The sequence below is a fragment of the Trachurus trachurus genome (genome assembly GCF_905171665.1).
Source record: "Trachurus trachurus genome assembly, chromosome: 5".
In the NCBI taxonomy this organism is placed as follows: domain Eukaryota; kingdom Metazoa; phylum Chordata; class Actinopteri; order Carangiformes; family Carangidae; genus Trachurus; species Trachurus trachurus.
Genome location: NC_139896.1, coordinates 25,876,879 through 25,891,751, shown reverse-complemented (window position 1 = coordinate 25,891,751; position 14,873 = coordinate 25,876,879). Strand labels below are relative to the sequence as shown.

The following is a 14,873-nucleotide window of genomic DNA, read 5'->3' as shown; positions in this document are numbered from 1 at the left end:
GCCCCGCCCCCTAAAAACCAGTCTGTGGCAATACACATAGAGCAATACTGTATCCCCATTGGATTAAAGAAAGGACAAATTAGGCTACAGAAGAGTCAGACTTTACAAGTGTGTTTTGTTTTTACTTCTGCTGCTTAGTATTGTTTTAAAATGTCGGCGCTGAAATGATCACGCACAGACTTGTTTTGTCCCTTGTTCAAATGACAAACTCAGCATTTAAGGTACTCCATATGAAATTAATTCAGATGCAGATGTAACATAAACATCTGTATCTATGCTCCCATGCTTCAGAGAACAAACATCAAACACAGACATTCAATCAGTGATCACAATATAGATCCAAACCCACAAGATAACATCACAGTGTTCAGTAGCTTCCTTCTTTTCAAATGCAGGAACCCCTTTTGTGCAGAAAACAATTTATAAGACATCAAATCCGATCTATAATTGATAATCTAATATAAAATCTATTCACTGAGATCATATTAGCATTTACTGGTACATTGCCTCACATCAGTAATGGACAGTTCAGTACAACACCTCAGTCAAAAGGCAGTGGCTCATTACCTGGGCTATACAGTATATCCATTATTGATTATTATTAACCGTTACCAGTACGACTAACACCCACATTTCCACATGGGAATGAAGAAAGTATCAATCTATCTAATCTATCTTGAAATGATGAAACATGTGTAGATGGTGTGAGATGATGTTGTGTGTTTGTGCTGCTGGACTCAGTTCAAACTCACTGAACTTTACTTAAAGTTTGGTGATCTCACACTTTACAAACATAAAAAAAGGTCCCCTGAATTTAATTCTAAGGGGTAATTTATTAAGGGAAAAAAAGTTCTGCTATTGCAAACGTGTACATGTCTCTGAAGTAAACTTAGACCCTGCACACATCTCTGTTCAGCAACAGCTCCTTCTGTTGGTCAACACATGTATTCATCCACCACTGAGACGCAAAAGCAGAGTTGTATAGACAGAAAATGTGTGAATATGACTAACACCACCAGCATTAGCCTTTAAGTATGACAACAGAAATCTTGGCAATTGTTTAGCTGGAAGTCGTGTGAACATAAAAACACGATGGGGGGGAAGAGGAGCTCGCCTTACAGCATCTGTCCAGAGGAGCTGCCAGCTTCAGGCTTCATTTAATCTGCGAGTTTGGACAACTGCCTGAGCAGGTTCAGGCAGAATACACACCTCTCACTTACTCTCAAGGCCCTCGGCTCAAACAGGTTTTTCATCCTGAGCTAAGCTTCTCTCGACATGTGAGGTAACTGCTGGAGAAAAGCGTGGGTGTCTCTCAAAACTTGCAACTGGTAGGAATCTTTCAGATAATCTGCCAGCTGCCTGTTCATAGCAGATGATAATGTCAAAAACACATCAGCAAACCCACAGCGAGGGACTTTAAAGAGGGGCTGGGGATGCTTCATTGTGACTGTCTGCAAAATCCATGTATTTCATTTTTCTGAATGTTGGGGTTTTGTTTTTGGCTTCTTGCCTTTATAGTGATAGTTGATACATGAAGAGGAGATGCAGGATGGGAAGAAAGAGAGAGGAGGGTGAACTCGCCTGGAATCAAACCATGGAAGAAGTTTTATGGTATCTGTGCTAACCACACCGATGCCAAAATCCATTCATTTCTATTACGGTTATTTTACATTTCAGGAAACTGTGTTTATATGAGAGAATCTGGTTTAAAGGAAATTAAATTCACATGCTTTATTAAATAATGTTAATACAATAAGCCTAGAAATGCAACAAAGGCAGTGTTCAGAAAAATAGATGAATTTTACAAAATAGTGGGCTCCAAAAAAAACAAACAAATACAGATATAAAAATCTACAGAAGCTCAAATCAGACCAAATCATCAGAAAAGGACAGAGAAATCTCCAGAGTCATGAACTAACTTTGAACTTGAATATTTGTTGAAACATCACATGTTAACACTAGATACCAAGAACTACAGATAGTGCTATCCCGAAGTGCTACACACATAAATATTGTACTTTAACAATACCCAATATCTGGATTTGATGACTCAGATATGAACAATCTGTTGTCTGTGACATTTAACAAGCTTCAAATAAATGTGATTTTTATTTATGTATTTATACTATCAGTGTAACTGAGTGGGCTAACCCTTGTGAGATAACTCTTTGAATACAAATCTATTTTGCCTAAAGGAAACTAGATGATGATAAAAATTCTTTGGATAAACTTTTTTTGCAATTCAAAGTAAGATCTGACACAAGACTTTGGTGACCTACTGGCATTATAAATACAGCCCAGTATAACAATACAACACAAAACAATACAGCACAACAAAGCCAAAACATAACATGTTGTAACATCTTTTACTGATGTTAGTCATATTGAACAGCAACATGAAGGTGAACCATCATCCCCTCATAAAGGAGTCCTTCCAACCAGTGCCAAGTCCTCACAGAGATTCAGGTGTTTCCAGTGAACCACACAGACCAGGACTCTCCAGTGCCATGCTGTGCAAAATCAGATCATGATATGACACTGACTTTTTCTAGTTTGTTTCTTACTTTTGGAGGTGAATCACACGCCCATACAGGCGACGGTGCAGCACAAGGTGTTGCCAGTTTCAAGGAGCCATCGTTCGTTATTGGTGCCTATCGCAGGAAATGTTGAAGGCGAGTCCAGAGACATGTGTCGGTCTGATGCAAGCAAGGGCGTGTCGCGTTCTGGTTTCAGTGTGCATAGGCGGCCTGGCATCTTTCTGTTACTCGCAGGCGATTTTGCCATCAAAGCTGGAGAGGGCAATGGCGAAGGCCTGAACGGCACACAGCGGGTAGTTGAAGTCCAGTGTGAAAATGTCATCGGCTATCCGTCCAAACTGCATCACAATGTAGTCCACTGGGAAAAAGGGAATTGTTGTGTTAGGACCAACAGGCAGAAAGACGCCGTATATGACACAAAATATAAAGTGATTGAAAGTAGGAGGAGTTTTTTTGTTCTCAGGCTGCATCACTGATTGATTTCAAAACCTTGAAGCCACTGAAACCTCAATTACTGCACATCATGGATGAGTCACTCTGCTGATGAGCTTTCTCATGAGTTTCATGATGTGCCAGGCAGAGAATTCAGCTACTCAGCTCTCAGAGTGCACGATTACAGAGTACAGTGGCTTGATGTTAATTTGCCATGGTACACCAGAAAGGGGAAAATTATTTTTATAAACTGATGTGATGAAATAAGATAAATCCCTCTTCAAACATCATTAAATGATCTGATCCACAGCATTTCATAGGATATTTATAGAAGTGATCTTAAACAGGCACATGTCTTATCTTGTGCTGCCGTGGCTGTTACATTCATTATAGGCTACAGCCTTTAATTCAGACCAGTATCACATTCAGAGTGGAAATTACTACCACATCTGTCTTTTACGGTAAGACCGATGTATTCAATTACTATCACATTTGCATGACAGACGGGGTTAGTCTGAGGAGGAATACGGGTGGACAGACGGACAGTACTCACAGTCTTTGCTGTGGACGATCTGGAAGTTTTTGATGGAGGCCTGGGTGACCCTGCCGTTGAAGTTGAGCACATGAGACGCCGTCTCCTCGTTCCACACTGGCGTCTTGTTGTGAAGCTCGATCAGATTTTCCATCCTTCTATTCTGGTGTCTTATCAACAAGCCGTCACAATCCTGCGAAGGAAATCGGCCAAACAAAATCAGTGAACAGCAACTAAAGAGCAGTAGGATTTCACACACGGTGTCAGTGTTGCTGTCATGATAAACAACGACAACCACAACAACAGCAGCAGCATTCCATAAATAAGTATGGATATCATTTGTTGACCCGGTGAACAGCAGGGGATTCTGGGATGCCGAATGAGTCAACAAGTGTAAATATCCTCTGTGATTATCACACACTTGACACTTTCATAGCCAAAACAGTTTGCTCTTCCCTTGATTTCATTTTGCTCAGTTTTATTCTTCTCTTGGCTGAACTTTTTAGAAGTATTTCTTTTATTTTATTCTCTTGTCTCTCTCTTTTACGAGTCCGTACCTGACTGTGCACCTTGAATTTCGTTGTACACATGAGTACAATGACAATAAAGTATCTTGAAATCTTGAAATCTTACATTACAGAGCAACCAATGCAAGAGGATGTTCTGTATCGTTCTGTGTGTATTCAGTAAGGATGTGTACTTGTTTCACAAATCAACATATGTATTGCTGCTGGTCTGTTCTCTTGTTTTAAACAGTTATTCTGCAGTCTTGGCTGAAGGCTACCCAAATAAACAATACAATACAAGTGAAATATGACAAACAAACAATAAAACAACTATCTCACATTTCTTGGTCGGAGTGGTACTCGATCATTGTCCTTGTCCATCCCTGGAATGATGACCGTCATCCTTCTGGGCCCTTTCATTCCTAAGACATTTGTTTCCTGTTGCCAAAATATGAGTAAAATCGGAATTTTCACTTCAGTTTTTAAAACCAAATGTCACCTAAAACAGTATGACAGAGAAATACACTTACATAGATGATGCCGGCCATCTCCTGCCGTGCATTAGACATGTCTGGCAAAGCTCTCTCTGGATTCAGAGCGTTGTCAAATACTGTGAATTTAGTCCCCATTAAATTTGACCTGGGTGAGCAAAAAGATTGAATTAAAAAAACAGCTGATAGATTTAATGTGCTGCTTTTGAGTACATGATTTTTAAAGTTCAGTGTACCTCAGCTTTCCGACAAAATTCTCTCCACCTCTTGATAAATCTGTGCTGTCAATGGAGATGAGGTAATTTGAAGTTGCGCTTTTCTTTCTTTTCCTTCCAGCCAACAGGAATGTCTACAAAGCAAAAACAATGTGGCCGATTAGTCCTTTGAGAATAAAAGAAAGAGAGCAATCTTATTTAAAAGACCATTAAACATTATGGAACTACAATGAGGAAGTGATTTTGTTTGAGCATTTTTCTGGTCCCAAAGGTGAAACCCTCACCTTTTTTTCATTGTCTAGATGAAGGTAATACAGAGGGTACATGCTCTTGTCCATCCCTCTCTGGTCTCGAGTCACTCTGCATTTGACGGTCAAGCCCTGTGGAGCCGGGTCCATCACAAACCTCTCCAAGTTGTCAAACTCGATTTCAGGTGATGGAGATCTCTCCTGATCAAGAAGAATGAATACAATCTGACAACTGCAATCTACAACTGCAATGGGATGAAATGTTTACTTTACAGTACATGATATAACTGATGGAAATGTTTCATTTTGTGGGTGAACTGAGGGACTTTGACTCACCTTTTTCTTCTTCCCTTTGCCCTTTTTTTTCTTCGATTTTCCCTCTTTTTCAGACTCAGAGTCCTCGCTCTCTTCTGCCTTTCCTGAATCATACAAGCATTGTATGGTTATTTACTTTTCACTGACTCAAAACAGTAAAAAGTGGCATCTTAACTTGCCTTTCTTCTTTGTCTTCTTGTCTTTGTCTTTGTCTTTGTCCTTGTCCTTGTCCTTGTCTTTGTCCTTGTCCTTGTCCTTGTCCGCTGATGCTTGGAACATGGACGCAGAGCCAGCGGTTGGTTTCTTCTTGGATTTGGTCGACTTAGCCTCTTCTTCACTATCTTCGCTGTCCGACTTGGCAGCTGCTCAAGAAACAGGGGCAGGGTTATTAGAATACAGTTCATAACTTTGTATGAACTCTGAGACACTTGAGTTGTGGGGCATAAAAGACACTTACAAAGGGAAACTGTTAAGCTTTGATCTCTGAAAGTTTAACTATATAATCACCTTTCTTCTTGGTCTTGGACTCTTTCTCTCCATTTATCTGGAACATTGAAGCTGGCTCCTTCTTCTTCTCCTTCTCCTTCTCCTTCTCCTTTGACTTGGACTTTTTTTCTTTGCCATCTGAATCTTTGTCTTCTGGGAAATGAGAAACAAGGAAAAGTTTGGAAAATGTTTTCCGTTCTTGAATGTGCCACCAAACTCTTTCACTGGCAAATGTAAACCTGCCGTCTTTTTATGTTTGTGTACAGTGGAGAGAGTGTCAAACAACTGCAAAGAAACCATAATCAATCAGCGAGCAAAGATTCGAGGCCGTGACAGATTCTAAGGAGCGGAACAAATTTTTAGCATGCAGTCCTGATTTTGTGCACGCTCAGTTTGAATTCTGCTCTCACTGTCTCTTCCAGCTGTTACGTTTCAGATTCTGAGCACTCGAGATTGTGAGAGAGATTCAGGCTTCACCAGGACTCACCCACATCGGGCTGTCAGAGTCAAAGCAAACGGGTACTGTCAAGATATTTCCTCTGCTCCCACATGGCCTTTATTCCTCACTCACACACAGATCCAGTGGCACAAGTCCTGTGTCCTCAAAACCCTCGATTACACTCATGTTACTGTCAACGCTCGACGATGTTCCATGATACTGAATATGTCCTAACATGCTCTCACATCTCCACTTGCTGACTGACTACTGGTCACAGCTGTTGGTGCTGCCTGCCACTTTTTGCATTAATGAACTTCAGGAATTGGGAGCATACATGTGTTTAAGGTAAGCACTTAAACACTAATTCCTAGAAATACGTCAGAGGTCAAGAGTAAATATCGCGTTGACTGGTGATGTTAAAGAGTCTGATGAAGGAATGGCACACGCTGTGACTAATTTACATTTATCATCTAGAGACACAGTGTCACTAAAGGTTACAATGAATTGTATAAGGACCAAAATAGATGAATTAACGCCTGTGTTGACGTACTATACACCAATTAGCCACACCTACAACAGGTATCTATTTCTTAATTGTTGTGGCTAATTGGTCTGTAGCCATGCTCTGTTTTAAGCATTAATTTTGAGTCATTATTAGGAATGAGTAATTGTTATTAATTAGTAATTTGAGTTTAAACTTAATTCCCCAAGGCTTAATGGGTTGCCTCAGTATAAAAACAAGAAAAAAAACAACAACCTTGTTTTATTCACAACATTATAACCAGTCACCTGTTGTACTGTGATGCCTGTTTGGTCTAAGTAAACATCTACATCTTAACACCTTTTTTTTTTTTCAACATAAATCCAATACTCCTGTTTGGCCTGTCTATGCCTTCATCAAAAAAGGACGGTGTGGAGAAACATGAAAATGGGGGACAGCTTTTTAGTTCTTTTCCATCAACTCCAGAGTGAAATATCTGGATCTTTAGCTGCTGTGCTGAACAGGCAGTGTACAGTGAGGGTTAAAAACAGCTGCGCAGTTAGGCCAAAACTGATCCTGAAGACAGCACTGACAGTGAACCACAACACTGCTGCTGTGGCCTGGAAAATGAACCCAATGACATGATGGAGGCTGCAGAGTTGGGCGATCATTTTATCAATGACTCCTCTGTTTTAGCTGATCTGTGCAGCCTTAATTTAATGTTTTAACTACAACAGTCCCAGTGACTTTTATTGTTGTTGTATTTTTGGGGGCCTTTAATTGATAGTTTAGGGTAGAGAGAGACAGGAAATGGGGAGACAGGGAGAGGGGGAATGACATGCAGCAAAGGGCTGCCCGAGTCGGGATTCGATACAGCAAGGACTCTAGCCTCTGCACATGGGGCACCTGCTCTACCAACTGAGCTAAATGTTTCCTGCCACTTTTAGAGTAAGCACAACATCCCTGTTTCTTGTGCCTAAGACCTACCTACCTCTTTTGCTATACCACACTGTAAATAAAGTCTCTACTGCAATGTGTTCCTGAGTTAAAATAAAGGTTAAACGGATGAATGAATGAAAAACATAATCATGTGACTGATTGTTAATGTTACAGTTAATGTTTAAGCTTTGATGATGGTAGTTCTGGTAAGTAAAATACTTTGCACTGCTAACAACAGTAAAGGATGATGTCCAAGTTCAAATATGCTACATTGGAAATTTGGAGCTAATTGAATCATTTTCCATGTTAATTCAGAGCACCTGGCTTTCCCTACTGTAACTCTACATGGGGAACAGGGAGACGCACACACAAGCTAGTGCAGGTACTTCTGACGTGATTGATAGGTGATCAGGATGAGTCACAGGTTGGAGGAGGGTTAAATTCAGCTCAGAGGCAAAAACTCTGGAAACAATTCAACCAACACTCTGCACTCCATTGTACAGTAATTCAACAGAAGGGATAAATAGCAAAATTTCAAGGGTAGGACTACATCTGCCATGAATCAAAAAAAAAACATAAATCAAACCATTGCAGAAATTAAAATGTTGCCCTGAGAATGACACAAGGTGAAAATCATCCAGAGGAGGGCATGAATGTCTGAGACAAATTTCCTTGTGATGCATTCAATAGTTGCTGACACATTTTGCCCAACATCTCACAATGCCGACCTCACAATGGTGTTAGAGTAAAAGTCAGGGGATCATCAGAGTGATGATGCAACACATCGACTGACCAATGCTGCCGCTCTCACAGATGACAGACAACAAGAAAAACTTCCAGGCATCTTTTAAAATCATCTCCATGCCCTCATGTCTCCCTTTCATTTGATATTTCAGCCTGCAAAATAAAGCTTCTAGTGTCACTTTTCGGTCTTTTTCAGCTAATGAGTTGGCGTGTTTACTAACACCAGAATTCCTGCAACGTGATGTCTGGAAATAGAAAAAAAAACAAAAAACAAACTACAGAGGAATAAAAGACTTCCATTTTTAATTGGAAGTGCTGAGTAGAATTAAAAAGTAAATTGTCATGATTGCATCAGTTTTAATGTCAATTTTCTATGTAATTCATTCAGGGCAAGTTACTCACTTCACTGTTGTCTTTTGTTGTTTCTGTTACCAGGTCAGTGTTTCCACTCACCATTACACGATAACATCATGCAATCTTCTTACCAACATTAGTCTTTGTCTTATGGGTGCACTGTTAATGTCTTCAGAAAACTGTTATCCTGCTTCTCGACATACCTTTAGTTTTTGATTTCTTCTCTTTGCCAGATGGAGAGCTGTCCTTTGTTGTCTTTTTCTTTGTTTTCTTCTTAGGGGTGTCCTCCTCATCATCATCATCGTCATCATCTGTGCCTGATCCTAAAGAGATGGGAAACATTATTCTTAAACTGATTCTGGCCTTCTAAGGGACTAATGTGCAAAATATATTTAGTTTATCCAGTGATTTATATGTTTACTTTAGGATTTTATTGGTCCCAAGAGTCCTCAGACAGCCCAGGTTAAACACAGTAACTTGCTGCTTTATTACCGTTGCCAGAAAGGCTTTAAATGACATACCTTTTATCTTTTTTGGAGCACTTTTTGTTTTCTTTTTTGGTTCTTTCTCTTTTCCTTTTGCCTTTTCTGGTTCATCCTTATCTTTCTCTGGTTTCTTTTTCTTGACTTTCTTTCCATCTATAATGTTGATAAGGACACAACAGTGTAAAGTCACGTGGCATAAATATATTTGATACATCACAGTTTGTCATCTGCATCCTCAGTTTAAAGCTACTCACTCTGGGTGGCTGGGTTTTCGTCTTCTGAAAGATCTTCACTTTTCTTGGTCTTTGTCTTCTTGGGCTTGGCTTCGGTTCCATTCAGCTTGGCGTCTGCTGTGCCATTGGCCTCTTCCTTTTTCTTTTTTGGCTTCTATCAATGTTCTTCGAAGATACAAACAAAACTGATTAGAGATGAAACTTGAGGAAGAGCAAGAGGAGAAGAAATAGAGACAAATGAAAATTGGGGTAAAAACACGACAAACACACAACAACACTAATGGGAGGTTGAACTAAAACTAGGAATATTTGAAGATCTTAAATAATAATAATAATATTGATAATAACTCACCATCACAAAGTCAGATGTAAAGGGAGGTGAGGGTAAGAATGAAAAAAAGATGGTTAACAAGAATTATTCTGTCACTAGGCTACTTCTTCACCTTTTAATGTTGTCGTTTGATTATAAGTTATAATGTATACAGTATATTTGATGTCCATTCACTCGCATTCATTTCAAAGAACATCCTCACATGAGTTTAGGAACTATCACAGTCACGGTGTAATAGCAAATGCAGTAACTAATAAATGCTGCTCCTGGCTAAGCTGTGCTGTGCTGTATTCACTACTATCAAACTCACTAAAGATCTCGTGTTCAGTTACTGCAGGTGGATGAGGTAACAGGGCATTAGGTGACATTGAGCATTTGAACCTGAATTTATCTAGTTACTATTTTTGAAAATATAGTTTTGTAACAAACAAAAAACAAATTCTGTAACAATCTTATGTAACTCGTTCAGACCTCCCGGCTCCCGCAGAGTGCTGAGAAACTTAAAACAGGTCAATCACAGTTGCAGAGAATAAAACATCTAATTCATTAGCAGTTCCTTCTTCATCACCTGTAATGGACGTTTTATCATGGCTGTGGAAACACAAACCCTCAAACCCTCCATTCCTCAACCCTTCACACACCATCAGTCCTTTGTGATGATTTTTACACACTACAATTTCCACATTAACACATCAACAATATTATTTATACATGTAATAATGAACAAACTGGAGCTCTGCAGTGAAAACTCAAAACCGAAGCAAGGAAGAAAGCAACAGGAACAGCGTGTCACTGTCCCAAGTCACAGAGAAGGAGGTCAGTGTGATTGCGGCCAGCGCAGACAGTAAAGGTAATCCTATTAGATGTAGATCCTGCATTGATGGAGGTCTATTTGTGTCCACAGACAATCCATAACTCAGAGTAATGTCAGAACCAGTTGACATTTGTCACCCTGTCATCAGCTGCTGTGTAAAAGTGTGAAGGGCCATTATATTCAAATGAGCATCGGTTGAATTAATACTACAGCTTTTGGTAATGGATAGTCTTGTTTTGAAGTATGACAACAATTAAAAGATATTTGCGAAAATGAGAATATAAGAAATGGTATTGCCTGCAGACACACCAGCATTATTAAAGGTTTGGTTATAACTCTAATCTAAGCACATGTTTTTAAAATGATATATCTTACTGAATTATGTAACTCTGTCTCTGACTTTTGTTACTGCTTTGCTTTATGAATACTGAAGCAGCCAGACATAACTGACAGGATTTTAATTTAATGACTGAGTGACTATGAAATTAATGCATTTTAATAGAAGTATTTTTGACTCAATTTCAGCATCTGTGATGTATGGATTTGCCTGAGATGTCAGATCTAATTGACTATCAGGCTCAAAAAAATGATTAATTGTTCATGAATGAGGTAACAGTAATGAAAAGGAAGGTTAAAGACTTTAAAGAAGTAAACAGTGTGTAATGCTGCTGCCGAAATGTAAGTGGTTTGGGTGGCTGGATTACTGTACTGCACTTCAGTCCTTTCATTGCGTGTTTTTACAGTTGCATTGCTCAGCAGATGAGCAACCACTTGAATGCTGGAAACTGTGAAAATCAATGCTGGATAAGGCAATGCATACTGTCGCTGACTCCAGGTAAAGTTTAATAAATACGGCCTGAGTTGGATAAACTGTGTCTCCCTGATGGAACACTTCCCATGCTGGCACTAGAACCAGTTACCTCACATGTCGGTCAGAGATTATTTTCTACGTAATCATTGTTCCAAATGTGTTTGATTTGAACACAAATAACCAAAGTGTCCTACATCGTCAACAGAAAATAAAACTGTGTCTCATGAATTTACAGCACCACAATTATTAAATCTGAACAGGTGGGTGAACTGTAAATACTGTATTGTTGTATCACAACATAAGAAGTGTAAATAAAGTTGTGAGTGAAGTACCTTTTGTTATACCACATGTCTCACTCTCTAAATATCATTGCATCATGTCATTACAGAGCAGCTTAATAAACAATGAGAAGTAATCTCATCTGAAAGACAATAAAAACATCCACAAATCCACAAACCCCACCCTTTTACCTTTTCTGTAGACATGGCGTGGCCTTGACTTCAGCTATACCACTGCTGTTTTTAAAAAGGTTAAAATAAAAATAAAAAGCAGGCCTCTGAGCGGAGATAATGAAAGAGTGAGAAGGCCCTGTACTCACTGCGTCTCCATCAGCAGAAAGTTGTTAATAGGATTTATGTGTAAAGCCATCTGCTCTGTAGAAACACGTCAACGGGAGAAACCAACAAAGGCCCGGGAGGAGGGAGAGGACTTGTTTATCACATGTGGTCAATGCCCAGACACCTTCAGACTCGATGTGAGTTTTTATGTCCAGGGGGCTTATGCCAGCTGTAGCACAGCTGTTGGCCGATGTTTGCTCTAATTTCCTTCCCCCACACCTATTGCACTTTATAGGTCAGACTGGAGGAATCAGGCATCTGTGGCTGGAACAGAACATCTCTGCTCCATGTTCCTGGTGTCAGCTGAGGGAAAGGGATATCTTAGTAACTAAAAAAAAAAGTTTTACCTGAACCTGCCGCTGCAGGGCCACAACGCCATCTTCATCCTCCGGAACCCTACCGCAAAAATAATGATGCTATTAATCAGTGTGATGATATTATAACTTCAATTGTTAGCCATTGTTTATAACTGCAATGAACTAATGCTTAATTCATCTACAAGAAGGGTTTTTATTTTCTGTATATAAATCAAAATTTGAATTACTTTATTGATCCTAAAGAGGAAATGTTTTTGTTACAGAGTTCCCGATCTAAAATCAATATCAAAATATGAAATGTAATATACATATGGAGTTAGGAAAAAACAAAGATATGGGTTTATGAAAAATACAAATAAAAATTAAATGCCGCACCCCTCAGAATACACTAGACATACCCCAAGGAAGTAAAATAAACGCATTTGCAAATTGCATATATATTATATATCACTTATATCATTTCCTCTTGCATGTCTCTATATCTATGTACCTACCTACTACAGATGCTCCATTATTTTGGTATCAGTATCAGTACCCATCTACTTATCTATCTACCTACCAGTACACATTACATGGTGCCCTTTTTTTTTAATTTTTTTTTAGCAACACCAGCCTTGACTGTAGCCAGAGAGTTCAGTGTCACCTGTACACTAACAGGTCAGGGAATAGCAACAAATGAAGCTTTCCCTTGCTACTTATTGGTTCAGCACCACTTGGCGAGTACCGGCGGAAAGCAGGTGTGGTAAAGCTTCAGAAAACCACATGGCCTCAGGTAGGGCTAATGAAAGGCACGAGGCAGACAGCTTGCACGCACCTAAAATGCTTGCATGACCAAAACATTTGCATATATCCATATTATTGTGCATTAAAGCCCGACATACCTGTCCTGTGTCCAGGCCTCTTTCACGGGGTGATTGTGGAGAGGCATGGTTGATGTGGGAAAAGGTTACATCCAGATTTTGGTCTAAATGAACAGTCAATCAGTGACATTTAAACAAACAAAAAAAGTACATTATCATGAATATATAAACATTAAACATGCACTAATGCAATCTCTCACCAGAAAAGGGTTTTGCCGGGCAGCACTGTGATTGACTCCATCCAGCTTGTGAATACCCATAAGTCTTGATACATATCCTGCAGCCCACAGAGGGGTCACATGACCCCGCTTCTAAGAGGATTTTTAACAAAGCAACATGTCCCCCCACCATCTACCACACAGTCAGGATGCCCTGACCCTTCGAGTGGGATTACTCTAATTAGCCACTCACCATCTGTGAGCATTTCTACGGTTTTCATAGAAAAGCTGTGGAGATTTCCATGAAAAGGATAAAAGGCTTGGGTGTAATATTAAAGTAGAGGAAAGTAAAACAGATTCAGGTTTAACAAAAATGGGTGGTTTCATTAACCTGGATACAAAATCAAAACTAGTAAGAGCCTAAATATTAGAGAGGAGTTTATCGCCTGAAGATAAATAGAGAGAACAATAGATGAACAAGAAAAACCCTGATGTTTCACTTTAACAACTACAGGTAAGATATGTTTAACTTCGGCCTGTATTTGACTGAGTGTCCAAGGGTGTGAGTGTGAATGATGCTGAAACATGTGAACGACCCGAGATAAAAGAGAAGTACTGTAGTGTCAATATAGTGTGTTATTGTATCTTGTGTAATTATATATTACATATCCAGCACATTCATTGAGTTTATGATGTAATTCCATGATATGCTGAACTGTTTTTATTATTAATTTATTACATTGAAGTTGGTTATTTAGAAACCCTTTAGTGTGGAGCACTTTTGTTTCGTACTTCCTATTGTTTGCAGGTGTGAATGTTACAGTCAAAGAGTTGCAAATGTCCTGCTAAGGCAGCAGAAAAAAAATGTGCACAGCTCAGAGAGACTGGAGACCATACTGTAGGTTACAAAAACACAGTGTGATTTCCTCAGTCAACCACCAGATGCTGCTGTTCCCCAAGAGACAGACATGTACTGCACGAAGCAGCTGTGAGACACCAGGGGGCACATGGAGGAACTGTGTGATTTATTTCACTCATACATATTTTAAAAAATGACTGACTGGGCCTCACTAACAATGCATAAAATGTATAATTATCCATCGGAGAGGTGGTTTTCCACAACCTCAAAGCTATCTCAGTCCGGTTTGGCTGTGGCCTCGGAGATCACGAGAGGAGATGGGAGCAGGGTGATCCCAGCTGAAGTGAACAATAACACATGTGATAGGGAAAAAAAGGGGGTAAACTCAGTAAGAAAGGAGTTTTTGTAGTTTTATGCAGCCGGGCCCTTTGTCACTCCGCATCACCGTGCTGCTCATGCTGTCCAGTCTGCTGACTGTTGAAAAGATGTCTAGACTAATGGCTTTGCTGGCAATTCTGCAAACGCCTGACAGTAACATGGCAGTTGGCAAGCGGCCTAAGGAAGGCCAGCGACCTCGAGGGAGCAGCGGAGAAGCCATCAAGATCTTAAAGAGACAGAACCTGTGGTGTGCTTCTCAGCATACACTGTTTCCAAATCATTTTCATGTCA

At 39.7% G+C, this 14,873-nt stretch overlaps 1 protein-coding gene across 1 annotated transcript; it reads right to left on the bottom strand.

Annotated features, from left to right (window-relative positions):
• Nucleotides 1-2,548: 2,548 nt before the first annotated feature.
• LOC310986306 (uncharacterized protein) lies at nucleotides 2,549-13,255 on the bottom strand (the record flags this gene model as incomplete). Its single annotated transcript, XM_083972154.1, has 14 exons — nucleotides 2,549-2,895; nucleotides 3,523-3,694; nucleotides 4,347-4,445; nucleotides 4,538-4,646; nucleotides 4,735-4,847; nucleotides 4,998-5,162; nucleotides 5,298-5,380; nucleotides 5,456-5,638; nucleotides 5,784-5,915; nucleotides 8,923-9,042; nucleotides 9,241-9,357; nucleotides 9,459-9,591; nucleotides 12,358-12,406; nucleotides 13,209-13,255. The coding sequence occupies 14 exons, from the start codon at nucleotides 13,253-13,255 to the stop codon at nucleotides 2,762-2,764; spliced, it is 1,656 nt and encodes a 551-aa protein (XP_083828280.1). The 3' UTR covers nucleotides 2,549-2,761.
• Between the last annotated feature and the right edge of the window lie 1,618 nt (nucleotides 13,256-14,873).